At 30.9% G+C, this 27,427-nt stretch overlaps 1 protein-coding gene across 7 annotated transcripts in view; it reads right to left on the reverse strand.

Moving 5' to 3' along the window:
- LOC143231932 (uncharacterized) overlaps positions 1-27,427 on the reverse strand; it is a 45,552-nt gene that overhangs the window by 9,679 nt on the left and 8,446 nt on the right. For 2 of the 7 annotated variants that reach the window (XM_076466792.1, XM_076466796.1), the window contains exons 2-14: positions 25,241-25,390; positions 21,329-21,396; positions 16,947-17,001; positions 15,185-15,259; positions 14,059-14,153; positions 12,772-12,858; positions 12,195-12,290; positions 11,305-11,431; positions 8,425-8,499; positions 7,811-7,941; positions 5,783-5,843; positions 1,815-1,859; positions 265-321 (exon numbers count right to left, since the gene is read on the reverse strand). In XM_076466792.1, the coding sequence (XP_076322907.1) occupies positions 265-321; positions 1,815-1,859; positions 5,783-5,843; positions 7,811-7,941; positions 8,425-8,499; positions 11,305-11,431; positions 12,195-12,290; positions 12,772-12,858; positions 14,059-14,153; positions 15,185-15,259; positions 16,947-17,001; positions 21,329-21,396; positions 25,241-25,390 (1,122 nt within the window). Of the gene's footprint in view, positions 1-264; positions 322-1,814; positions 1,860-5,782; positions 5,844-7,810; positions 7,942-8,424; positions 8,500-11,304; positions 11,432-12,194; positions 12,291-12,771; positions 12,859-14,058; positions 14,154-15,184; positions 15,260-16,946; positions 17,002-21,328; positions 21,397-24,086; positions 24,236-24,712; positions 25,391-27,427 lie in introns of those variants that run through there. The other 5 variants (XM_076466793.1, XM_076466797.1, XM_076466794.1 and 2 more) reach the window with 4 other exon arrangements.

Genomic DNA, 27,427 nt, shown 5'->3' on the forward strand with positions numbered 1-27,427 from the left:
ACAAAAGTTATAAAAGCGATGACTTAAATCACAACAATTTTAGTGTTACGTTCAACCAGCGTGCAGAAGTGTTTAAAACAATATACGTGTTAAAATTTTAATCTGGTTACTATAATAATTACCAAAATAACAGCACATAACTCTTGGAACATGCAAATTAGATTCTTAAATAAAGCTTTAAAAAAAAAAAATTCTGTTTGCTTAATGAAAACATACAAATACAGCTTTATACTGCATTACAAAAGATTGTAAGAAGTTACTTACAAGAGTCTCTAAGGAAGGGCAACCCACAGCAAGATGACACAGAGCATTGTCTGTTATCTAAAGGAAGAAATGAAACTGATTGGTAATTAATAATCAATCTGTGATTTTCTTTACTGTAAATGAACAGAGGTTAAAATGAATCAATACAAATCCATCATGGTCATTAAAACGCAAACGATATTAAAGTTCTATCACCATGTCTAAACATGATACAGACTAAATACCTAAACATGATACAGACTAAATAAACATGATACAGACTAAATACCTAAACATGATACAGACTAAATCCCTAAACATGATACAGACTAAATACCTAAACATGATACAGACTAAACATGATACAGACTAAATCCTAAACATGATACAGACTAAATACCTAAACATGATACAGACTAAATACCTAAACATGATACAGACTAAATACCTAAACATGATACAGACTAAATACCTAAACATGATACCTAAACATGATACAGACTAAATACCTAAACATGATACAGACTAAATACCTAAACATGATACAGACTAAATACCTAAACATGATACAGACTAAATCCCTAAACATGATACAGACTAAATCCCTAAACATGATACAGACTAAATCCCTAAACATGATACAGACTAAATACCTAAACATGATACAGACTAAATCCCTAAACATGATACAGACTAAATAGACTAAATCCCTAAACATGATACAGACTAAATCCCTAAACATGATACAGACTAAATCCTAAACATGATACAGACTAAATCCCTAAACATGATACAGACTAAATCCTAAACATGATACAGACTAAATACCTAAACATGATACAGACTAAATACCTAAACATGATACAGACTAAATGATACAGACTAAATACCTAAACATGATACAGACTAAATACCTAAACATGATACAGACTAAATACCTAAACATGATACAGACTAAATCCCTAAACATGATACAGACTAAATCCCTAAACATGATACAGACTAAATACCTAAACATGATACAGACTAAATACCTAAACATGATACAGACTAAATACCTAAACATGATACAGACTAAATACCTAAACATGATACCTAAACAAATACCTAAACATGATACAGACTAAATACCTAAACATGATACAGACTAAATACCTAAACATGATACAGACTAAATACCTAAACATGATACAGACTAAATACCTAAACATGATACAGACTAAATACCTAAACATGATACAGACTAAATACCTAAACATGATACAGACTAAATACCTAAACATGATACAGACTAAATACCTAAACATGATACAGACTAAATCCCTAAACATGATACAGACTAAATCCCTAAACATGATACAGACTAAATACCTAAACATGATACAGACTAAATACCTAAACATGATACAGACTAAATCCCTAAACATGATACAGACTAAATCCCTAAACATGATACAGACTAAATACCTAAACATGATACAGACTAAATACCTAAACATGATACAGACTAAATACCTAAACATGATACAGACTAAATACCTAAACATGATACAGACTAAATACCTACTAACCAGCACACACTCTTCAAGATCCATTTTCTCCAGCTTGTGACAACCCTGCCAAAAATTTGTCACTGTTAGAAAAATGTATGTAAAAAAACAAAAATCACATGCAACAATTACCAAAGATAACATTTTTTTTTTTAAATATAGGCCAACCATACTATATGTTTCTATTAATTGTACATAATCATGAGTGAAAGCAAAGTAGAATATTTTGTAATGTGTTAACCACATTACGTAGACCATATCTAGTGCTGACAAGCCAGTGTTAACCACATTACGTAGACCATATCTAGTGCTGACAAGCCAGTGTTAACCACATTACGTAGACCATATCTAGTGCTGACAAGCCAGTGTTAACCACATTACGTAGACCATATCTAGTGCTGACAAGCCAGTGTTAACCACATTACGTAGACCATATCTAGTGCTGACAAGCCAGTGTTAACCACATTACGTAGACCATATCTAGTGCTGACAAGCCAGTGTTAACCACATTACGTGAGACCATATCTAGTGCTGACAAGCCAGTGTTAACCACATTACGAGACCATATCTAGTGCTGACAAGCCAGTGTTAACCACATTACGTAGACCATATCTAGTGCTGACAAGCCAGTGTTAACCACATTACCATATCTAGTGCTGAGCCAGTGTTAACCACATTACATATCTAGTGCTGACAAGCCAGTGTTAACCACATCACGTAGACCATATCTAGTGCTGACAAGCCAGTGTTAACCACATCACGTAGACCATATCTAGTGCTGACAAGCCAGTGTTAACCACATCACGTAGACCATATCTAGTGCTGACAAGCCAGTGTTAACCACATTACGTAGACCATATCTAGTGCTGACAAGCCAGTGTTAACCACATTACGTAGACCATATCTAGTGCTGACAAGCCAGTGTTAACCACATCACGTAGACCATATCTAGTGCTGACAAGCCAGTGTTAACCACATCACGTAGACCATATCTAGTGCTGACAAGCCAGTGTTAACCACATCACGTGAGACCATATCTAGTGCTGACAAGCCAGTGTTAACCACATCACGTAGACCATATCTAGTGCTGACAAGCCAGTGTTAACCACATCACGTAGACCATATCTAGTGCTGACAAGCCAGTGTTAACCACATCACGTAGACCATATCTAGTGCTGACAAGCCAGTGTTAACCACATCACGTAGACCATATCTAGTGCTGACAAGCCAGTGTTAACCACATTACGTAGACCATATCTAGTGCTGACAAGCCAGTGTTAACCACATTACGTAGACCATATCTAGTGCTGACAAGCCAGTGTTAACCACATTACGTAGACCATATCTAGTGCTGACAAGCCAGTGTTAACCACATTACGTAGACCATATCTAGTGCTGACAAGCCAGTGTTAACCACATTACGTAGACCATATCTAGTGCTGACAAGCCAGTGTTAACCACATTACGTAGACCATATCTAGTGCTGACAAGCCAGTGTTAACCACATTACGTAGACCATATCTAGTGCTGACAAGCCAGTGTTAACCACATTACGTAGACCATATCTAGTGCTGACAAGCCAGTGTTAACCACATTACGTAGACCATATCTAGTGCTGACAAGCCAGTGTTAACCACATTACGTAGACCATATCTAGTGCTGACAAGCCAGTGTTAACCACATTACGTAGACCATATCTAGTGCTGACAAGCCAGTGTTAACCACATTACGTAGACCATATCTAGTGCTGACAAGCCAGTGTTAACCACATTACGTAGACCATATCTAGTGCTGACAAGCCAGTGTTAACCACATTACGTAGACCATATCTAGTGCTGACAAGCCAGTGTTAACCACATTACGTAGACCATATCTAGTGCTGACAAGCCAGTGTTAACCACATTACGTGAGACCATATCTAGTGCTGACAAGCCAGTGTTAACCACATTACGTAGACCATATCTAGTGCTGACAAGCCAGTGTTAACCACATTACGTAGACCATATCTAGTGCTGACAAGCCCTTCTGCCAAACACCACAGCTCATCACACCTGCTGACATAAATAAACATGGCAGTGGTCTAGGCACGAAATGCATCACAAGTTTTTATACATTACAGTGTGAAATAGTTTAAGAAAGCAACTTACAAGTGTTTTCAAATTTTTTAGGTAATATACAAATCAGATTTTTCATGGTAAGAATTAATGACACAACACTATATTTTTCTTTAACACTGATTACTTATTCATATTTATTATTATTTTCTTAAAAAGTTTACAATCATTCATGAGAACTGAAAATCCAGTAAGGTAGGTCTTCATTTCTCTCAGAACAGATCAAGTGACCATAGCATCACTGAGAGAAAACTACTTAAGTAATTCTAAGAATTCATACATGAGTAAAAGTAGAATATATTATATCATGTCAACAATGCTACACCTGGTATATCCAGTGTTAACAAAACATATTGTCTGATACAAGGCTCATCAGGCCAGGTGAGATATGAAAAATACAGTAGCGGTCAAGATGCTGCTATATTATAATCAGTTTTCATGAACAAAATAGTTACGGTGTGAACCAGATAGAGCATGTGACTGACTGTAAAAAGCAATAAAAGAATGATAAATTTTTAAAAATAAGTATCACAGTAAAAGCATAAATCTACTTGTTCATCTAAGCAAAATTCCTTTACCATTTATAAAAATAGAAAGTGAGTTAATTTAAAAGTAACATAACACACAATCTCGAAGCAGCATTCATTAAACATGTACTCTAAACTCATACATTATTTTGTCAACAGTTACTTGCAACAAAGTAGTAAAACCACCCACAGAATAAACAAAAATTAAGCCAACTGACCATAAAAGAATTGTTGCATACACACATTGAAAACCTGAGAGACAAACATGTGAAAATATGCTGAAAAGATTCCTTTCAGACTAGATAGCTGCTTAGAGAACAACACTGATGTCAGGTTTGACTCAGACTGATTGATCTCTTTTAGATATTAACTGGAAAGATTCCTTTCAGACTAGGTAGCTGCTTTATGCAATGCTGATTTTGATCACTCATCTGCAATCTTAGATCCTGTTTATTAAACAGAAATTCAACCAATGCAGTTTTTGGTCAGTATGTTTAAAACAAACTGAATGTGCTAACTGCTCATTCACTTCCAGACAATGTTGTAGTGAAGAACAAGTTGAATGAATGGAATTGAAATACATCATTGTTATGTGGAAAGAAGAAATGCCCCTAGAAGTAAAAATGTAAAATCTATCTAAATCAGAGAAATGTTTTTGGGAACACTTTGGTATGAAGGACACCATGTTTCACTTCTTCCCATATATGATACAGATAGCTTTATGCATAGTGATTCTTCTTCTATCAAATATTTGCATCAATTCAATGTTTCAGTCATCTTATGGAGTCAGCATGTGCTATAGTCAAAGATTCTGTAAAGTGATGGGTACAAAGCAATAAAAAGGATATCTGGAAAGCTTTCAACAGCCGAGATCCTATGAATATCAAAGAAGTGTGTGAATTGTAAACAGGTATTGATTTAATAGACCACGATCATGTGGGAAAAGACTGAAAAAAAAAGCTGTATCTCTATTTTTACCAGCCAGGTATGCATAGAATGCTTTTCACTACAGTGCCTCAGACTAAAATGAAGAAAGTTAAACTTGTTCTCAATTATGTAATTAATACAATTATTTTGAAGAAAGCTTAAGTGTAGAACCAGAGTTATAACAATAAAGGTAAATACTATTTTAAGTTGTGTGTATGTGTTGTTAATAAAATTGCAATTATTAATATGAAAAGCAAGTTTTTGCTGGAAACTGCACCAGACTGTACCAAAATGCACTAATTTAAAAAAACTTTTCTTAATGTACCTCCTAATTTAAAACCTAACTAAACCTTGTATAAGAGAATGGTTTAATTATATAGATGTACTAAAACACTTAAAGATTATATACATACACACACACCTTTGCTAGAGCCTGGAATCCACCATCAGTAAACTGTGAACATCCAGCTACTTCTAATGTCCTATTTGATATGTAAAAAAAGAAACGTCTTAAAAGCCAAGTTCATGTTTATACAATTTTTAATAGCTTAAACATCATGATATAAACAACCGTTATCTTTGTAAAAACCAAGTTATAACATAAACAACCTCTTTTTTTAGAACAATACAGAATAAAGCAAGTTGTTTATGAATCATTTTTTTACTTAAGTGTTATATTGATACTTAAGTTTTTGGAATAAACAACAGTTCTTGGAGAGAATTTAAAGAAGTTGCTAAGATCCTTGAAAGAACTAAATAAATATAATACTTTTAAGTTTTACAAAATATATACACAAAGTCTAGTCATGAGAGAAACGTAACATATGGGCTTCAGCAAAGAATTTTTGTTTTAAAGAACTGGAAATGAGAAGTGGCTCTTGTCCATTTATCTTTATCTTTGGTAATATCATCCAATGTTTTATTAAGTGCATATATTATGTTTTAACCCTTTCTATATGATACCTCCCTTTTCATTCCCCATAGTAGAAATGCTAAACAAAATTGTACAAAACATGATACTGACTAGTATTCAGTTAAGGCTTTAATAAGACAATTTGATTCAGTATTTCTGTCAACTTCTTTTAAGTTATGAAATTTCCAAAATATATTTTGAGAACTTATTTAAAAGAAAATTCTTTCACTTTAGGATTTCCATTCTTCTATTATTAATAAATAAACCTCCATTTTATAGGCATACATAGCCTAGTTGCTTTGTGCCAAATCAAACATCCAATCTCCATATTATACTTCCAGTCAGTTTCACGATATTTACTGGAACATTCCTTTTCATATTTTATTTTGTTCAGATGTACAGATCATCACTTTTACTATTATCATAAAGAAACATCCTGTAAAACATTTATCAGTGACCTATGACCTCACCCTCCAAAATGACATCACCATAACTTTTGGTGATAATATTCCTGATCAAGATAATTTATATCTTATAAATATAGTTGTGTTTTTACAATTACCACAAGTTCTTTTACTTGTGTGCACTTTGAGTATAATCTAATAGCATTATTCAGCATGTAGTTGAGCCACTGGAATAATTTGCATCTTGCTTAGTGTCTTGGTCACATATAAAAATATCTGTAACTTTCAGACAGATATATTTATAACAATAACATTTTAGGGAATAATACAAAATGTAATCAGATCTGTTTTCCCCTTAGTCTTCTAAACTTTCCTTTAGATTACTTATGGAAGCTCTACTACTTGATATTTGGAAAAACTATAAAGAATTTACTTCATACATTGATGTAAATACTTTATAACGTGCTCTATCCAACTGTATTAAATGTTGGCTTCAACAGTTTTCAAAAGTGTTCTTTATTACTACTTGTTCAGCCTGCAAGCTATAACTGAGGATTATAGTAATAAAACCACTAAAAGAGAACAAAATTACACGAGGGAAAAAAAAAGAAGAAATGGACGATTAACAGATTCTTAGAATATCAATCTACATTCTTAACTGGCTGGAAATAAAATTTAGAAAAATCCACAAATGCATCATTAACAGGTGATACACAGATATTAAAGTCCATACATTTTAAAAATCTTTCTTTGGAAGTTACACAATGAGGAAAAAATATACCCTAAAATATTTTTAATACAGACACAAAATAAAAACAGCATATGAACTGTTATTATATTGAGAAATTTCATACACAGGTGTGCACTCAACATCTGAAAGGTGCTTACAAGTCTTGTGAGTAATGAAAACAACAAACAATTAGTTTTAAAATATGAAGTGACCATTAATTAATTTATAAATACCATGCTAAAAAGTAAAGTTATTATTCGAAAAGTAAAATCACACATTCTTTAATCATTGTGTTTCAAAAAGTAATGCTCTTTTTTTCTAACTAGTGTTAAATTTCATACAATAAGAAATAAAAATTAATAGTTTTGCTTTTCTTATTTGAACAAGACCAAATATAAATACCTGAGATTGTGACATCCTTGACCTAATGCTACAAGAGATGCATCAGTGAGCCTAGAGCAGTTTGATACACAAAGGTAGTAAATCTTCGGGCAGTTCTGGCTGATGAACAGAATACTCTCGTCACCAATGTTCTTCAAGAAATTGGACAAACCATTTGTTCATCACTTAATGATAAAAATACTCAGAGTACAATTTATTGTAAAAGATTTAAGAACTTACCAAATACAGCTACTCATACCAATTGACATGCACTATCCCTTAATTCATATGCAAGCATGAAGAAGTCAGAATATTCAAGAAAGTTTTTGTTCTAGAAAACATTTTAATTCCTCAACATTATAAACTGTTCTTTTAATCAGTGCTAAATATACTGGCTACTGTATATTTCAGTACAGAATCTAAAATATTATATGCACAAGTGCTACTAACAGCTGATTACGAGAGTGTGCGTGCACACACACACGCACACACACTGAAGACATATTTTTTATGTATTTCACACGTTTAAGTACAATATAAAAAGAGCATTATCCAAACAGGTTTCACTCATAAAAACGTTTTAAAAATAAATCCTACAATTACTCTGATGTATTTTCAGTTCCTGGCATACTTACAACACATCCATGTAGGTTAATCACCTGAAGATTATTACAAAACCTAGTTAAAGCACCAATTACTTCATCTGTGATCTGAAATGAAAAACTTTTATTACTAAATCATTCATATTTATATAAATGAAAAATATTTTAACTCATCATCATTTATGTTTAACATAACTTGTCTAAATCTATCCGTGTCGGTATTTTTATATTTGACTGATCTTGTCTAAATCAATCCATGCCAATATTTTTATATTTGACTGAACTTAACTAAATCTATTTGAGTCCATATTTGACTTAATTATTAAATTAAGTATATGGTTTCTGATTTTCAATTTAAAAACTAATAAACCTCATTAAACACTCCCACTACAAAAATATTAAATTAGTGTTCTTTTCAATAAACACCAGAAGCAGTCTTCAGGTTACATTAAAGTCCCCACTTTCCTGGCCACAAGATTTAACTCTTTTTACAAATGGGCTCACATAGAGTTATTATTCTTTTTTACCATCTTAACTAACCTAACCATGTCTAGCCTAATACATTCCTAAATACTATAATACATTATATTTATATAATGATAAATAAAAATTCTACTTTAAAAACAACAAATCTGGAAGTTACTTTCAATGTTTTCATTTTTTATAGTTTGTCAGCAATATAATTTAAGCCTGTGTGAGTTGGCTTATTCTAAATGTCCATAACTCAAAACTAATCATCATAATACTATATTTAGCAGATAAAGAAATAGTGAGAGAGATAATCCCAGTAATAAAATAATTATCAATAAGGACACTTTCATGAAATTTGAAAAAGTGAAAGTGTATGAAAAACCAGCCTCAAGTGTACCATGATCTACTCTGCCTTAAAAAAATGACACTTAAATGGTTGTCTTTGAATGCCAGAAATGCTCTTTCAAAGCATTACTAAAGAGATGGGAATAACACTGGTACAGTATTAAGATTCTATTGATGTATAAATGGTGAATGAAAAGGATCATATTGCTATAAGGCTTGTCAGAAGATGATGAAAATAGCCAAAATTTAACACATGACTGGGTGTCAGTGCATCTCAAAATGGTACTATGCAACACCTGTTGAAATTGTAACAGAGGTCAGACAAGTACTGGTTATAATTAGAAATAGAAATTATTCAGAGGAACACAGGACCAATCAAGTAGCTAAACACCTGATTCCTACAGTCATTAGTAAAACAGTGAGACTTTATTACCATAGATTACACTATATAATAAAATTTTACTTTTCCTTGTTCCTGGACAGAACGTGTTATTTCCCAATTGCTTATGCCTAAAGTAAATGAAAAAGACCTATTTTTCTTTTCAAACTTTGCTTTTGTGACCTGGGAGCATATAACGAAAACATGATGGAGGCTATATTTGGGGGCTGATACGTGAAAGTGATTTACATTACAGTCGTAAATCTCCAAAAACTACTCACTTCTAAACATTTTTGTATAACTTTAGTATAAATACATGTAAATCTTGATTCATATGTTTTATTCAGACCTTATGTAAATGAAAATGTGCAAATTTGCTCATTCTTACATAGTTAATTTCTAAATTTCATTATCCAGGTCACAAAAACAAAGTTTGAAGGGCCATTTTCTGTACTTTTACAACATAAGCAATTAAGAAATAACACATGCTATCCAGGAACAAAATTTGTGTTACATAGTGTTATATATCACATTTGAATTTTTGCTAGGAGATGCCCACAAATGGTTAGACTATGCCCTCAGACTTCTGGGTCAAGTAAAACTCAGCTACACTTGTTTAGACACATAATAAACTGATGAGGCTCACTGTTCTCTCCATGGACATGCTAACATCTGTAACTGTGCAACCCAAAGAGAAAATAATACATACACACTTATGAAATAGCCACTGTATGATGAAATGGTACATGGTGGGAAAAATTTAATAGTTCATCATTTGACCTCACATTTTTGAGGAACCTACAAATAATGGATTTACAACTGTGATTGCTATCAATCTACACTGGAACATGTTATTCCTTCACTTCAGGTACGAGTAATTTTGAATAACAGTCTTATTACAAGATGATGCTTCACCCCATGTTGCACAGTCCATCATGACTGGAACATGATTTCTGGGACTGAGTGATTAGCAGACATTTTCCAAACATGCACATACACAGCCACCATAATCCCCAGATTTTAACTCTTCTACTTTTTGGGTGCAGGATCTCCACAAATCATTTATTTAGTGTAGTACATCTGCTGCTTTGATAGTCATAAAAGATCTCAAATAACATCAAGTACAATGCAGCTGTTGAAAAATAACTTTCATTCAGTTGCGTACCTTTTTCTCTTCTGAGTGCAAGAAACAACAAACATGAATGATTGTAAACCTGAATACTGCTAACATGTGTGAAGTTTGTGGTCAGCAACCCAAAGGTATTACTTAGGTAGAGCAGGAAGAGACATCTGTCCCCTTGTGCTTAATATCATTGCTTATTTTGGGAACATCTGTGTGTGCAGATAGTTCATGCTATTTGAATAGTTATTCAATAATACACAAAATAATCTCCATAGCAAGTGCCCCCTAGTTGACTGATTTTTTTTACATTTCAATCTGAGCATCCAGTTAACCCCTGAATCATCAATAAATGTTACCTCCCACCCCCGTACTGAAATTTGAAATTACACATCTAAAACATCCACCTCCAAGTGATAATTAATTTTGGTAATGAAGTTTTAGTTCCATCATTAATTAAATTCACCAAATATTTTAGTTTTCTGATTATTAGTTTTCAAATTATGCCTTTTTGAACAGGACAACTAACTTTATAACCATGTATACACAAAATTTCAAAGTGCTTATTTAGAATCAAAGAATGTTTGACATTACTTACCAAATGACATCCTTTACATATGAAAACCAGAAGGTGTTGACAGCCTCTTGCCATACCTTCAACACCGTACTTTGACACCTGATCACACCAAGATATGTTTATATGTTCTAAGAGTGGACAGCCTTCCCTGGTTACCAGAAAATAAGAATATACCGAGAAAGAAACACGTTTTGGTAATAAGCAGTTTATAATCTTTAAGAAATAAAGGAAATGTATGCATACTATGTTTTAAAACATTCTCAACAACTCAAACTTCACTTAATTTTTTTCTCTCTTTATTTGTACAACAGTTATCTACATATACTGTTTACTATATACATATATATAAAAATAACAGATAACTAAGAATTAGGGTTAAAATGTTAGCTTAAAACTTATTTTTTAGACTTTTTTCCTTCAAGGGGTGAAACAATAAAGATTTACATCCCAAAAGTGGTCAGGTAGTACTTGTTTAATTTTTTGATTCATCTGATTTATCATCACATGTGAATTATTAACATCAGAAAGTTGGGAATTATGTTTTAATTTATCTATTATTAACAAATAACGTTTTATGAGGGTATAATCGGTTCATAGACGGACTATGTTATTAATAGCTGCTAACTGGTAGGTTTACTTGATCTTAAGACATCAGTATAATTTGACCTACTCTAAACATTTTAATGAAAAACAAAGTTATTTTGAAAGCACCGACTGTAATGCAAGTGCATAAATGTATGCTCGCAGTTGTAGAAATGTTGGTGTTTTTTCCTTCCTATGAAATTTTCAAAAGAAATTTAAAAAGCCTCAGACAGAAATTACATGGTTAGGATATACAAAAAGTAGGTTACTAGTGTCCTATTTAATTCACAAAATCTAATTACTGAAAAAATATGAAAAATATTAGCTACCCAAGAGCCTTCAGGGAAAGATCTGTCAGTTGACAACAGGAACCCAAGTCTAAATACAAAAGCCTGGAACAGTGCTTGCTTAAACTCTGACAGGTGCTATACAAAGACACTTAACTTAATTTGGATTTACTTCATGAATGAAAAGTATTCAAATAACAATAAAACTAAATTCTACCTCAAACATTAATATACAGATGTAACTATTTTAACGACAGAAAATATGTTTAGCTGAAGGTTTGAAACAGATGTTGGTTTCAAGAAAATACATATATACATACATACATATATTATTATTTATAAAGAAAATCTACAGTAAGTTCAGATGACTGTGTAAAAACATTTTAAAAATGAAGGTTTTTTGAGCTTTTTTATGACTACCCTAACTGGATTATTGAACATTTCAAATACTTATCATTGATATTTTATTTCATGTTAGAAATAATTTACAACCAATGAACTTTTGGAGAATGCCATAAATACAACAATTTTTTTAGGAATTTTGTGTGTTTAATATGTTAGAACACTTGAGTGTAAAAGATAAAATAATTGTTCGAATAACATACACTGCTTTTCTTACCTATCTGTCAGTTTTTTGCAGCCATTTAGGTTTAGTTCTTCAATGTTATTACAGTTTTGGGCAAATGTTCTGTAAAACAGAAAATAACTAGACTATGTAAGATAAAAACCTGTAACAAACAAACATACATATTTTTGAGTGATTTTAAAAAGACTATTACACATATTCAAACAATGAAATAGAAATAGGAGTGTACAATGTACTATTAAAAAATGTAAAGTTTTTAAAATTATTCCCAGATAGATAACATATTGAAACCGTAAGTAGATAAAAACATGGAAACTTCAAGTCAGTGATTAACAAAACATACAAATGTGCGAAATACTTAAACAATTTCTTTATCAACTCTTAATAAGTTTTACCATTTTGAGATTAATAAATATTAGCATAAGTATGACAAAACAGTAGAAAGAAACTACAAATGAGAAGACTGGAAGAAAATGTTTTCACACAAGTTTGCAGTGGGTTATGTATATTTCAAAGTAAATAAGTTAGATCTTATTTCTATAAATATTTTCCTAACTCTTTAATACTGCTGAATAATAACAATACTTATGAGCCACAACAAGAAAAAATAATTCTTAATAATAATAAGTTAATTTATTGTATAAAGGAACTTCCATACAACTTTTATTTGCTTAAATATATTACTAGTTACCAGATTGTCTCCCACAGAATAAGTAACCAGAGAAACATTTGTAATTTGTATCTAGTTTTGTCAATGGCTAACTCTAGCACCAAAGTTTCAAAGACATTTTTAAAATGTCAGTATTATATATATATATATATATATATATATATATTTTATAAATCTAAAAAGAAAAAATGTTCTCAGCACACACATTTTATGTCTGGTGTTTTTGGATTAGCTGAGGTACATATTTAAAACATTAACCTCTCCCCAAGAATGCCTTTAAAACTGGTATGAATCAACAGAACAGCAAAGAAATACAACACATATGGGCTACCAGAAGATGACATATGTTTTCAATGCTAACTCTATCCTCTATTCCATTGCCCCACCCTCAGAGAAGTGCACTGATACCCGCCAAAAAATGTGTAGGCTTAACAAATGAACAACACTTCCATTATATTATGTGTTGTTTAATACCATAGTCTTGGAACTGTGAAGTTAAAAAATCTGTAACCAGAACAAATACTTTTTACATGGAATTATAGAAATAGGATTAGTACAAGATTTATAATGGCATGTAAACGTCTACTGAAATTCTTTCTTTTTGATACTGTGCATTCGAAGTTTCAAGCAAATAAAATGTTAAAACATACTTTAGGGCACAATCTCCCACACTTTGGCAACCACGTAAGCTCAGTTTCCTGAGAAAACCTCCACACCTTCTAGAGATATTTTCAACTACAGGGCCCTACACAGAAAAGCACAATATTATAGTTATAACTAAAAATATTAAGCAAATTTATTCATATTTGATACAAATTCCATACCACGATAAGCTGAATATTAACATTTTAAGAGTTGTATCAGATTAAAAAACACAGCTAAAGTCAATGACAAGAAATGCTATCCAAATGAATTCTAGATACACATGTTTAAACATAGAAGATAGTTACTTACAAACATACATTTCTGTACCCTTTCATGCAAAAGAAATTTGAGACTATCTAACTTTAAAGCAAGCTTTGAGGTTTTAATTTATACGTACTACTACAATTCATGGAGTTTCACCAGAGTATTAGCATATATAAGTAAAAATAAGGCTTTATATAGAACGTCAACAAACTGTGTCAGATTATGATATATTGAGTAAGGTGATGACTTGCATACTTCAAAAGATAAAACATTTAATATTTTTTATGAATAAAAACTAATACTGACACACATTACTATACTACATAATTGAAAATAATTGACAAAATATGTTATGCATATATATTTCAATATAATATATAATCAAGGATAGCACTTTTAAACTACCAAACCCTCATGTGTTGAGGAAAGAGTTGTAAAGAATTTAGTTTACTAGCATCTCTGGCTTTTATTACTTACATTATTTATATTGATTAGGTATTCTTTTTTTAGTAGCGTATCTTAGAAATTTTCAAATCAAAAAAATTTTTAAATTTCCTCTTTCTGCTCCAAACAATGTCCAACTTATATAATAATAATAATAATAATAATAATAATGAAAAAGTGTGAAAACAAGAGACTGAGCTGGGTATACTGCACCAGAAATAAAATGATTTATTACAGCTGGTAAATAATAGTAGTAATTCCTAAAACACTAGGCCCAAAGAAAGTCGAAAGAAAACATATGAATGTGCAGTTTTAATGCTATTGCAAATTTAAAAGAAAGAAGCTATAACACAAAGTAGTTTAACAGTCAACTGCTCAAATAAATAATTCATAATAAAATACTCCATTATAAAATAATCTAACCTCTATATCAGTCTGGAAGTCAAAGAGATCAACTTTCTGCCAATTGCTCCCATCTAGAGCTAAAACATTCCATGCCTAAAGTCACAAAAATTAAAAACAGATGAAACTACAACTTCAAATTATTACACTATTGCCATACACTGATGCTGCAAAATGTGTACAAATCTCTAAACTGTTCTTAAAGTACAGTGGAGCACCATTAAGCCCCGGATCAGTAAACCGTGAAATCGCTTAAGCCGCTGCAGCAAGTCTTGTGAGCGAGGATTATCGCGGCTCACCGCTAATTTAAGAACGTGTAAAAATGCGGCTTACGAATTTAATCCTGGCTTTATAACTTCAAGGGGATATTTGAAAAGGATTTGCTTTAATTTGGGAAATAAATAAAATATATTACAATAGAAATCGACCGTTAATCTACCTTATCCGCTTCTCACGCCAGCTTTATGGAGGCCGCCATTGTTACCAATCACACCTCTCCATACATTAAAGTTAATCCGCAGTAAATCCGCGGAAAAAAGTGATCAATAATTAAAGTATTATTTTAATTCGATAATCCGATATTTTTATGGAATTGTATAAATATTGGCCACAAACCCAATAGAAATCACTTCAGTTTCTGAATTAATAGTGAGCATATCATACTAACAAATTCCTACCCCATGAGTACCAAACGTAAACATGCATCGTATGACGTTCAGCAAAAGCTGAATGTCATAGAAAGAATACGAAACGGCAAAACTCGCACTAAAGTTAGTAGAGAGTTAGGCATACCTGAGTCTACATTGCGTGGGTGGATTAAAGATAAGAATAAATTAAGAGCATTTCCTGATGAACTTGATGAGGGTGGTTTGAAATGCAAGAGAGCTAGAACAGCACAAGATCCTGAGTTAGACAAGGCAACGTTCAATGCATTTTGTGAAGCCAGAAACAATGGAATTCCCATATCTGGACCAGTTATTCAAGCACAAGCAGAGAAAATAAAACTAAAAAGTGTTAAAACAGCACTTGTCAATTGTATCTGAATAGTCTATACATTAATATTATAATGATCACGCAATGGCCCAGATGAGGCTTCTCGGCGAAGCTGTTGGCGACTTCGGCTTTTCAGTCACAAAGGTTTAAGCCGCGGTTAAGCAGGTTGACCCCCCAAATACCGTGGCTTAACGGTGCTCCACTGTACCTAACTGATGTAGAAATACTTTTTTCTTATCAAAAGGATTATTAGCATAATCATATAAATGGACTATGATAAAAATAAATTACACATATTACACTACCTTTAAATTCTGTGCAGTTGAAACAGAGAATACTGCAACCATACCTCACAGAATTATATGTGAAAGAATATGAAAAATATACAATATTTCACACAACTCAAGAGACTTCATAAGATTATGCCATTAAAGAAATCTTTAATTTTTGGCACTGTTCAAATAAAAAGCAATACTGTCATAGTTCCTGTATTACTTCGCTCAAAATATGATCAAAATAATATCCTTTACATTAAAAATTTGAAAATAAATTATGTTATGAAAAGCTGTATATTGAATAATCCACTAAAAATTACTTTTGCCTAAAGACAATATTTTGCAGTGAAAACAGTGTTGCATTTTTATGGCTAATGACAAATAAAACCTTTAAAAAAACTAAAATAATTTGTTTACACATATTTATTAGCTAGAGGTAAAAAGACTTCATTAAATTTTCACGTTAAAACAAAAATGTCATTACACAAATAACTTAAAGTTATGTAATTACTCACCTTAGCCACTTGGGCACATCGACATAATGATACAACATCAAGATAGGAGAAAATTCTGAAAGAAAAAGACACAAAAACAATTTAACGTGGACACAGTCAATTTCACACATGGCTGCTCATAAATTATCTTTTTCCCATAGAATATTCTGACCATTAGTTAAAAAAAACAACAAATCCCACATGACTATAAATTGTTTGTAGAATTAAATATCATAAAAATATTTTAATATCTCATGAAATAATATTGTATTAATTAAAACAAACAACGAATTTGTGACAAAAAGTAAAATGATTTCTCAATACTGCCTAAAAAATACTGTATAAAATACTGAGACAGCACAAAAATTAAACTGAAGTAAGATTAGTGCAGCTACTTTCCAGGCTCATACTTTTAAGTTACAACAGGGACAACACAAAATGCATTATATTAACACTGTCCAATTACATTTTTTTTCATGCAAAGAAATCTACTAGCCAATACACTTTCTGAAAGTAAAGCCAGCCTCCTCATGAACAAATGTCTATTTCCCACAAACATTGGGGTTTTCAGATTTCTTTATGATTTATTTGTAAACAAAATATTTTAGTTATAGTACAAATACAATACATCATCTTACATTACTATGCTTCATGACCATGTAAAATATTATAAAAATACATAACACTGCAGTAGCATTTAGAATGTTAGAATCCCCTAAATTAAGGAAATTATCTCTGATTACAAGAAATCATACACATTCACTATCACATCATATATTTACAGATTCTCTTCCACTCAAATACAGTTGAAACACTACTAAATGAAAAGGCATACAGTAGAACCTCATTTAATAGGCACTGTACCATTAAGAGCAGACTTTTTTAGTTTCTTTCTTTTTTATACTATTTTAAACCAAAATAATTCCTGCCATAATGCACACCTCAGGATTACAGATTGAGGGAAGTGTCTTTAGTCTTCCTCTCTATACAGATACTCAATAAAACAAGCAGTTACCTTTGTACACCTGTACAGTATACAAGTAAATTTCAAACATCCCAGAAGGATGATCAACATTCAAACACTTAACTTTATGGATAAGCTCTGAACCATATACTGCAATAAACATTTTCACAGGTTCAAAGTCCAATCTTATTACTCAGAGGAATGCTATTTATAAACAGGGTAAGAAATATAAACTAATAAATTCCACAACATTTTCGGAACAAGGGTTAAGTCATTTTATTTATGTGCACATGCTTTGTACCTCTTGAGATTATCATATTACAGTGTCATGTAAACAGTCTAATGACACAAGCAGTAATTTGTTGCTTTATTATCAAAAGATTTCTACTTCAGTCTTCACATGTAAACAAACATAGAAATAAATGTGAAATGTTTAACAGTTCAAAGTACTTTACGACTAACAACAAAATAAAAAAAAAAAACATACAGCTAATCCACCCTCTGAGACCTCCTATTAACAATGCTCCAGTCAAGGCAATACACAACTCATGAACATCCACATCCTGAATACATCAAACAAAAAGGCAGGCCTTAAAATTAAAGAAATTTAATGGTATGGTTAACCTAGAATCCAGCTTTTCATGACTAAGTTTTGTATATAGAGCACCTTGCTACAGAGGGTATTCAGTTGTAGTCAGAAGAGTGCCCTTAATAGAGATTTGACTGTATTAACCTAGAAAAAATTTAAGGCTTCTCTCTCCCCATTATTACAAGCACAATCCCAAGGACCAACCCTGTAACCATCTTGCACTTAACATAGTTTGCATGTATAATTTTTAATACAGTAAGCATATTTTTACAAAGTATCGAAGACTAACAGTAAAAACTGCAATACTTTCATATACAAAATATCAGATTTAAATTAAGTTTTGAGATTTCTTAAGTTATGTTTTTCTCATACCTATTTTATTTTTAAATACTGTCTATCCAACATGCAAAGTAACCTTGATTTTAAGATTAAAAATAATTTTATGTATCAGAATTCTTAAAACCTACACATAATTATCAACGTATTTTTTAGAAAATGCTTTATATTTCACCTGGTATTTCTACTACAGTATCCCTGCACAGGTTTTCCATTAATTGGACCAAACTCATCACCACCATTAAAAATAAAATATACATAAATTGTTTTATTTTCACCTGTTTGACAATGACAACAAATATAATGAAGACACTGATTTTATTATAAACAGTTTAAATCTTATAACATTATGTATTTTTATATATTTATTATTTTATTGACCTTTCAACCATGTCTAGCTAACAGTACAGAAGTTTCTGTAACATTGCACACGTTCACTCTCGTGTTACTGTATCCAATAATATAAAAATAGCCTTTACAAAATGATCTGTCTTAGCTTTGTTCTAGCAGACCAATATTTAAAAAAAAAATTAAAATCACATTTTGGTTATAATACATTACTTACGTACATCTATCGCAAATGTTTACAAGGAAGTTCTTAAATTTCACTTATTTGTCTTAAAACACAGGACAGTAAATAAGGATGTAGAGAAAATAATGATTTCTTCTGCTTATGAACTTCGTAACCATTTACTGCTTGCCATAAGTTGCTAATCCTTATTAAATTTTGCAAATGGAAGAAGTAAAACAAAATTTCTTCAGGTTTTATATATGCATTTTGAAATAAAATTCTTAAATTACTATATCAATACCACAGAATTCCACTATAATTTATCAAACTTTGTAACTAAACTGTATTTGGGTCTTACAAAAAATATTTTTACTGCTTGGAATCTATTATGAAAAGAAAATGTTTACCTTGCAAATACTTTGCATAGGCTGATAAGTCAACTAGGTGGACATTTTGAGCCTTTGATTGGTTAAACACATGTCACTGGGCAAAGTGAATGTATATAAGCATGTATTTTCACATAATGGAGGAAGTAGGTGGGGCCACTTATTCAATAAATACATTTATACCTCAGAAATTAGAAAATATAGAAGGCTTGTATATTCTACTGGTAATTTGAGTATTTAATTCATGAAAAACTAATTAACTTGTATTTGGACATCTAATTTGAACAAATGCTGCATTCAACATACCACATGACATATACAAATTAATATTTAGGACTTACTTTTAAGTTAAGGAATTAACTAATACATAATACAAAAACCTGAATTATAATCTACAACTTGATACCAAATTTACTGACATACGTTCATAAAACAGCAGTTCGATAAAATTTTGATTGCAAGTCTACAAATTGAGATGGCATGGTCTTTGACCTGTGACAACAGAAAGACTCATGTCAGTAGGGTTAAAGATGTCAAAAATATACTTAAACATTCTTTTATAAAAACATGTTTATAACATTTACAAACATAGCACTTTGTAACTTTATCTTTTTTCTTTAGTAATTTCATGGCATTAAAAATATTGTGCATAAAGAACTTTTGTAAAAATACTTAAATGTTTATTTTATTTAATCTAATGGATAGAATTAAGATAAGACATGGTACAGCATCCTAATTTTGCTAACATTCCAGTTTAAAAACAACATTAAAAGGTTTTTTTTTGTTTTTTTTTTTTACCCACTTATAAGAATACTCATTTTTTATTGCAAGTTCTGCTATGCTCTTATTACATGACAAAAATGTTAGAAAATCTAATATGAACCAGTTTAATTAGTAGCACTCAAAACTTGTTTTAACATGTACTTGGAAAACATTATTATTATTAAAATCATAAACAATATATACCATTTAATACATTTTTATGCAGTGTGGCCAAAAACACAAAACGTAACCAGAAGAGAAATAAATGTACGAGGAAACATTTAATACTGCTAATAATTACACTCATTATTAAAGTAAGTTCAAAACATCATTTTAGGTTTGTACAGCAAAAGCAACAATCTTATTTTCAAACCTATTAGAATATAAATCATTTCATAATCTTTACTATTAATATCCAATTTCAACTCACTCTAGCTATTACATGTAAAAGGTTTATTTTGAAAATATTTCAAAGATATTTTAGGTATTCTTCATGGCAAACTCTTCAATATTCTAAATATGTTGGGAACAACAGTAATCTTTAGGTCCTACCATGTGCTTTAAACATGTCTAACTCAAGAATTTTCTCCCACTTTCATAGCTGAAATCACATATAAACACCAGTGTGCTGTTTTTGCACAATAATAGATCTCAATGATTTTTCATTCAATTTTAAAGTCTTAACTTTCAGGAAACTAAAACCAGTCTCCAAGCATGCTTTTATCATCACTGTTTGCTACATACTATGCAATCTGAACAATTACAGTAAAATAAAACACACAAACAAAAAATGGGTAAAACTCTGCATAAAATCATGAATCACAGACATTCTGCTGATACATATGTAAAAACTACCTGAGCAGAAGTTCTTTTGGTAGTTTCTTGTTAATCAATGCCTCATCCTCTGGAGCAGTTCTTGGTACCTGCATACAGTAAGTTCTGGTTGAGTACATTCAACATAATGTGCTACTGTTTCAGACAATCATAAGTTTTCACTTTTCTTGCTTAAAATGACTTATGATATAGGACTTTGAACTGTAAAACATTACATGAAACATATAAATAAACGGTCTCAAGTTTAGTCACATTTGGAAAGTTCACACACACACACAGATGCAATCTTGTTTACGTGTAGATGCAATCTTGTTTACGGTACGTCTGCTTGAAACATATGTTCTAATCATTTTTTGCATTAATTCATTTATTTATTTCTCTTTCATTTTAAATTTCTTGTCCTTGCTAACAAATTGCATCACTTAAAAAAATATACTTAAATAAAAAGACTTTGTGATGACCCTATAAACTGCACAACTATCCTCTGCACTTATAAGCTGCAATACTATCCTCTTAAACATTCTGTCAGTTATTTATAATGGATACTTTTTTCATTCTTTCAAGAAAGGCTACAATTTCCTGCACAAAGACATCTTTCAGATGTGGTTGTGTAGACCTTGTTATTACAATAAAATAAATATCAACTATGCACTGATGTAACTGTGTGGTCATAGTAACTATTCCGCAACACGTTTATTTATGACCATGAAAATAAAAATAACACAATATTTGCTTAAAATATGCTCTGCACTTTGAGAGACCATAGCAACACAAGTATCTGAACATTAGTTTCTAAGTATCATCACTACAACAACAGCCTTTAACTACATTGTTATTATACAATGTTTCATAACGGGACCCTGAAAATACAAGTATACTTTGATATGCTCATCATTACTACCACATTGTGAAGAATTTATTGTGTGATCATAACAACAAAAGTAGGTTAAAATCAGTTTCTAAATTTTCTCTGTAAGGTTTAACAAAAAAAAAAACAAACATGGAAATTAAACAAGTACTATTTCATTAAATATTACGTACCTAATATATAAATGTCAGTACACAGAAAATAACCCAATGTCATGAAGCATCTCTGCACTTTATGTACACACATTATTCTAGTCCTGTTTAAAGGTTAACATGCAACCTACATGTAAATAAGATTTGTTTCCAGGTTGGTTTTAATGTATTCTATGTAAATGTATTCCACCAGATACCTTAAGATTACTTGTTTGTCCAAACTGTTGGTGGTAGAATAAAACACTGTAGCTCCAAGTCACAGCTGTAACTTTTCTCAGGTGCATACAGCTTACTTATCAGCAATTATATGTACATAAATACAGGGTGTTCAAAAACCCACTGTGCTCTTATATATTTATTAACCGACATGTTTCAATATAGAATACAGGAGGTAGATATGAATGACAATTATAAACAATGTTGAAAGTGACCCCCGTTGTCATCAATACAGACTTGGATCCTTCTTATTTTGTTTCTAAACACTGCTATCAGTTGTTGGCTTGAAATAGACTGAATAGACATATGTTTACAAAACTACACAATGACTTTCCGAACACCCTGTACAAACACACTGAAAATACAGAATTTCTAACCTTTTACACTCAAGAAAAAAGATAATTTCAATTTCTATATGTTAACATTGTATACTGATGCATAAGCCATCAATCAAACAAGATCTTTAAGCAACAAGTTGCATACTCATGCAAACAATATTTAGAAACACAGTGTGCTTAGACAATACATCCTGTACAGTGATACGTCATCACTGAAACTATAACTTGCTAATAAGATGTAAAGCTAATTCCATGGAAAAATCCAAAGGGCATATTTTTCTAAAAAAAAAATTAAGACTTTAAAATCTACACGTAATAAGTTAAGGCACAATAATTTCACAAAATATCTTGAACATACATTATAAATTACAAGTTATATTGATACGTACATTATTAATTACAAGTTATATTGATACGTACATTATTAATTACAAGTTATATTGATACGTACATTATTAATTACAAGTTATATTGATACATACATTATTAATTACAAGTTATATTGATACAACTACAAAAAAATAAAGAACTTACAAAGCTATGGTTTCAAAATTTTTTTTCTAATAAAATTAATATGTCAAAAGTGTAAGCATCTATTGTTTCAACCATCAAGTACTCTTGTAAGATCCATATGGATCTCATGTAATTGAAAATAACAAAAAGGAAAGAAAGAGGTTTTATAAATTTCAAAGAAATATTATTCATTATTCTTCTCCAGGTAAAGTCACCAGATTAAAAATGAAAATCTATTTCCATACTCAATAGATTGAGAATCACTTCTGTTTAGCTAAGGTCCATATTGAATTTGTATGAATATTTCAGGTTCAAACATCAAGTTTTATCAAAAGCTTGAAAAAAAAAAAAGTATAGAGTTCTAACCATAGTTTCTTCCATACAAATACTAAAATTATGTATCTAAAAGAATATTGTAAGTAGTTATTTATAAAAGTCAACTGTTCTTCAGTGAAGTATAGCCTATTTACACTCTGCAAAATTATATTTTGTCAACATGCTGTACTGAGCAGTCTTTTTGTGGCAACTATACCAGTAAAAGCTGGTGATCTCTCAAAAACTTAAACTTAGATGTATTCAAATTACATTATATGCTAAACCACTATAGATACCCAATTTGCAAGTTTTAACAGCTTATAGCTTACAGTTTTAAATTATTTACTTTACTTAATAACTTTTATTTTGCTTCTCACTTTAAAATTGCTTTGCCATTCTTTAAGCAAACAACATATCTCCCCATGATTGACTGCATGATGTTGAGATGTCCAAATCATAGATGTAACAGACTCCATTCCACAGATTGTGGATCAAACCTTGGAAACCAATTTTAAAGCAGATCTAGCTGGAACACGAATAACGGAATGTATATTAAGGAAAGCAAAGAGTAAGAGGCAGTTTAAAGTAAATGAACGAGTGTTTACAGTTGGAAAAGGTCATCGTTTTACAGAAGAAACTGATAATACACAAAAATCAAATAAAACTGTTGAGTTACAGTATTCGACATCAAACTATACAACAATCGTAAAAACTAAAAATATCGTTTCAATTCTTTAAGAAATGACCTTGCATGGCCAGGTGGTGTCAAATAATTAGTATTTTAAAACAGTCTAATTTACATTATACTAACCTGTTGGGAAATAAACTATAAAAATGTGTGACCTTACACGATAGCTACAGGCCTCTTCCATGAGTACAAAATCCTCAGCAGAGCCACTGACAAACAGGTAGTGACAGAAATTTAAACTTTCAGTTGTTTATACTTATTGACACTTCTAGATGTACTATTTAAGTATAAAATAAGTGCAAAATTGAATCTTACCTTCTGAATCACTTCTTTAGTGGTGGGTGAAAACATACTACCAAAATGTCCATTATGTTCTATCACTGGTAGTGGTATTGAATCTTACCTTCTGAATCACTTCTTTAGTGGTGGGTGAAAACATACTACCAAAATGTCCATTATGTTTTATCACTGGTAGTGGTATTGAATCTTACCTTCTGAATCACTTCTTTAGTGGTTGGTGAAAACATACTACCAAAATGTCCATTATGTTCTATCACTGGTAGTGGTATTGAATCTTACCTTCTGAATCACTTCTTTAGTGGTTGGTGAAAACATACTACCAAAATGTCCATTATGTTCTATCACTGGTAGTGGTATTGAATCTTACCTTCTGAATCACTTCTTTAGTGGTGGGTGAAAACATACTACCAAAATGTCCATTATGTTCTATCACTGGTAGTGGTATTGAATCTTACCTTCTGAATCACTTCTTTAGTGGTGGGTGAAAACATACTACCAAAATGTCCATTATGTTCTATCACTGGTAGTGGTATTGAATCTTACCTTCTGAATCACTTCTTTAGTGGTGGGTGAAAACATACTACCAAAATGTCCATTATGTTCTATCACTGGTGTCATAAATGTTGCTCCTATTTTTATCAAGCCAGGTGAACGAAAAGGAGAATGGTCATTACGATGAAATCGCCCAAAATGCTAAAATAGAATATTTAGTAAGAATATATTCTCTGTTCATTTAAAACAATTATTTATAAAGATAAATAAGCTTGAATTTTTTCTACAGGATAATTCAGAAATACATACAATGTAATTGAAAGAACCTAGCAAATACTTTACACACAATTAGTTCAGTCCAAGACATTGTATAATTATAGCTTAAAATAATAAATCCATTGTATAACTGAACAAATAACAACAACTATAATACAGTGAATACCAGCATATAATAAATAAAACACAATGTACACTTACTTTGGTTACCTAATCTTCTGTGATAACAGTATACTATAGTAAGAGTGTTTTTCTCATTTGACAAACAGTAGCAAAAATTCCAAATAAAACAATATTTTCAAAAGTGTGGAACATATTTTATACAATAATACTAACTTAAATTTCCACAAATTATCACTGAACAGCCCCATCCAGAATAAGTACTTGAAACTAACAGAGAAAGGTGCAGGCAGGTGGAACTAATTTTTATTTATAATTTTCAATGTCAAATTAATAAGGTAACTACAAAATATTTGCTTCCTTTTTTAAATGCATTTTATTTTGTACAGAATTATAGGTACAAGTTGAACCTAAAGAAATGTTTGAAATAGAGTTAATAGTAGGAAATAAGAGTTTTCAAAGTGCTATGAAGCAAGTTTGTTGTTAAATTAACAAAAGATGAGTAGAAGAGAATTATTGTTTGAATGTAACCATAAAAAGATTCCTAGCTATATTTACTGCTCTTATATTTACTGGATTTAGGTTTAGCAAGAAGTTAAAATTATTACTTTCTAGGTATGAAAACTGTTTTTTAAATTTTACAATAGTGAATAAATGTTGGCTAATACACCTTACGTTTGCATTGAAGTCCTAAAAGTTAGGTGGAAAGATCTTTAAACCCAGAGAAACAATCTAGATAAATCACATGCATGCAACATGTATTAGAACATGCATGCCTATCAAATATTAACAGGCTTAAATACAAATACTAACAAAACACACAAATATCAGCCTAAATAATCATAATAGAAATAACAATGAATGCTAGTATTATACTACAACAATAAATGTTTTAACTGTACACTGTAGAATATTTGTAATTAAGTCTGAATTTTGTAAAAAATAACAACTACTATTTCCAGATCACTGACCATAATCTTTAAGAGTTCCTTCTCATGTACCATTGATTACAAACAGTTTTCATCAATAAACATTCATTTGATACAAATGGTTTATTCAAGATTTACTAGAAAAACAATGAACAAAACTTGCATATCTTAACAACTAAGATATTACCAGATAATACCTAAGAAGTAGCAAGTTCAATATTTGTAATAAATTATCACTTTTTTTAACTCACTACTGACTGTGAATTTTTAGAAGAATAATTTCTATCTTTTTCATAGTTTTTTTATATATTAATGTAAATCTCAAATGTTCAACAAATACATTCACATGTGCATTGGTTACATATAACACTGAAGACAATTTTGACATAAGTGGTAAAATTAACAAACCAATTGTGTACTTTTGTGAAATAATTATGTGATTACTATTATTACTAATACAATAACTCAATATTTCCAGTAAAAGATACTTCTGGTTAACTTCACATAAATACAGATATTTCAAGAAGCATATCAGTTCAATGGGCATTACTTAAACAGTAAAACAGAGAGTTTTTGTTTTTACCTACATCCCTTAAGATTTATTTTGTTACTCTTGTATACTACATCATAAATCTGAATGGTATCTTCAAGGTGCACTTTGTTTGAAGTACATATATAAGATCTTAATATATTTAAAAAACTACAATATTGTTGAGATAGCATATATGATTTTTTTTGTTTGTGAATTTTGCACAAAGCTACTCAAGGGCTATCTGCACTAGCCATTCCTAATTTAGCAATGTAAGACTAAAGGGAAGCCAGCTATTCCTCATCACCCACTGCCAACTCTTACGCTACTCTTTTATCAACAAATAGTGTGATCAACTATCACATTATAACATCCCCACAGCTG

Source organism: Tachypleus tridentatus, chromosome 11, assembly GCF_004210375.1.
Source record: "Tachypleus tridentatus isolate NWPU-2018 chromosome 11, ASM421037v1, whole genome shotgun sequence".
NCBI classification, from domain to species: Eukaryota; Metazoa; Arthropoda; class Merostomata; order Xiphosura; family Limulidae; genus Tachypleus; species Tachypleus tridentatus.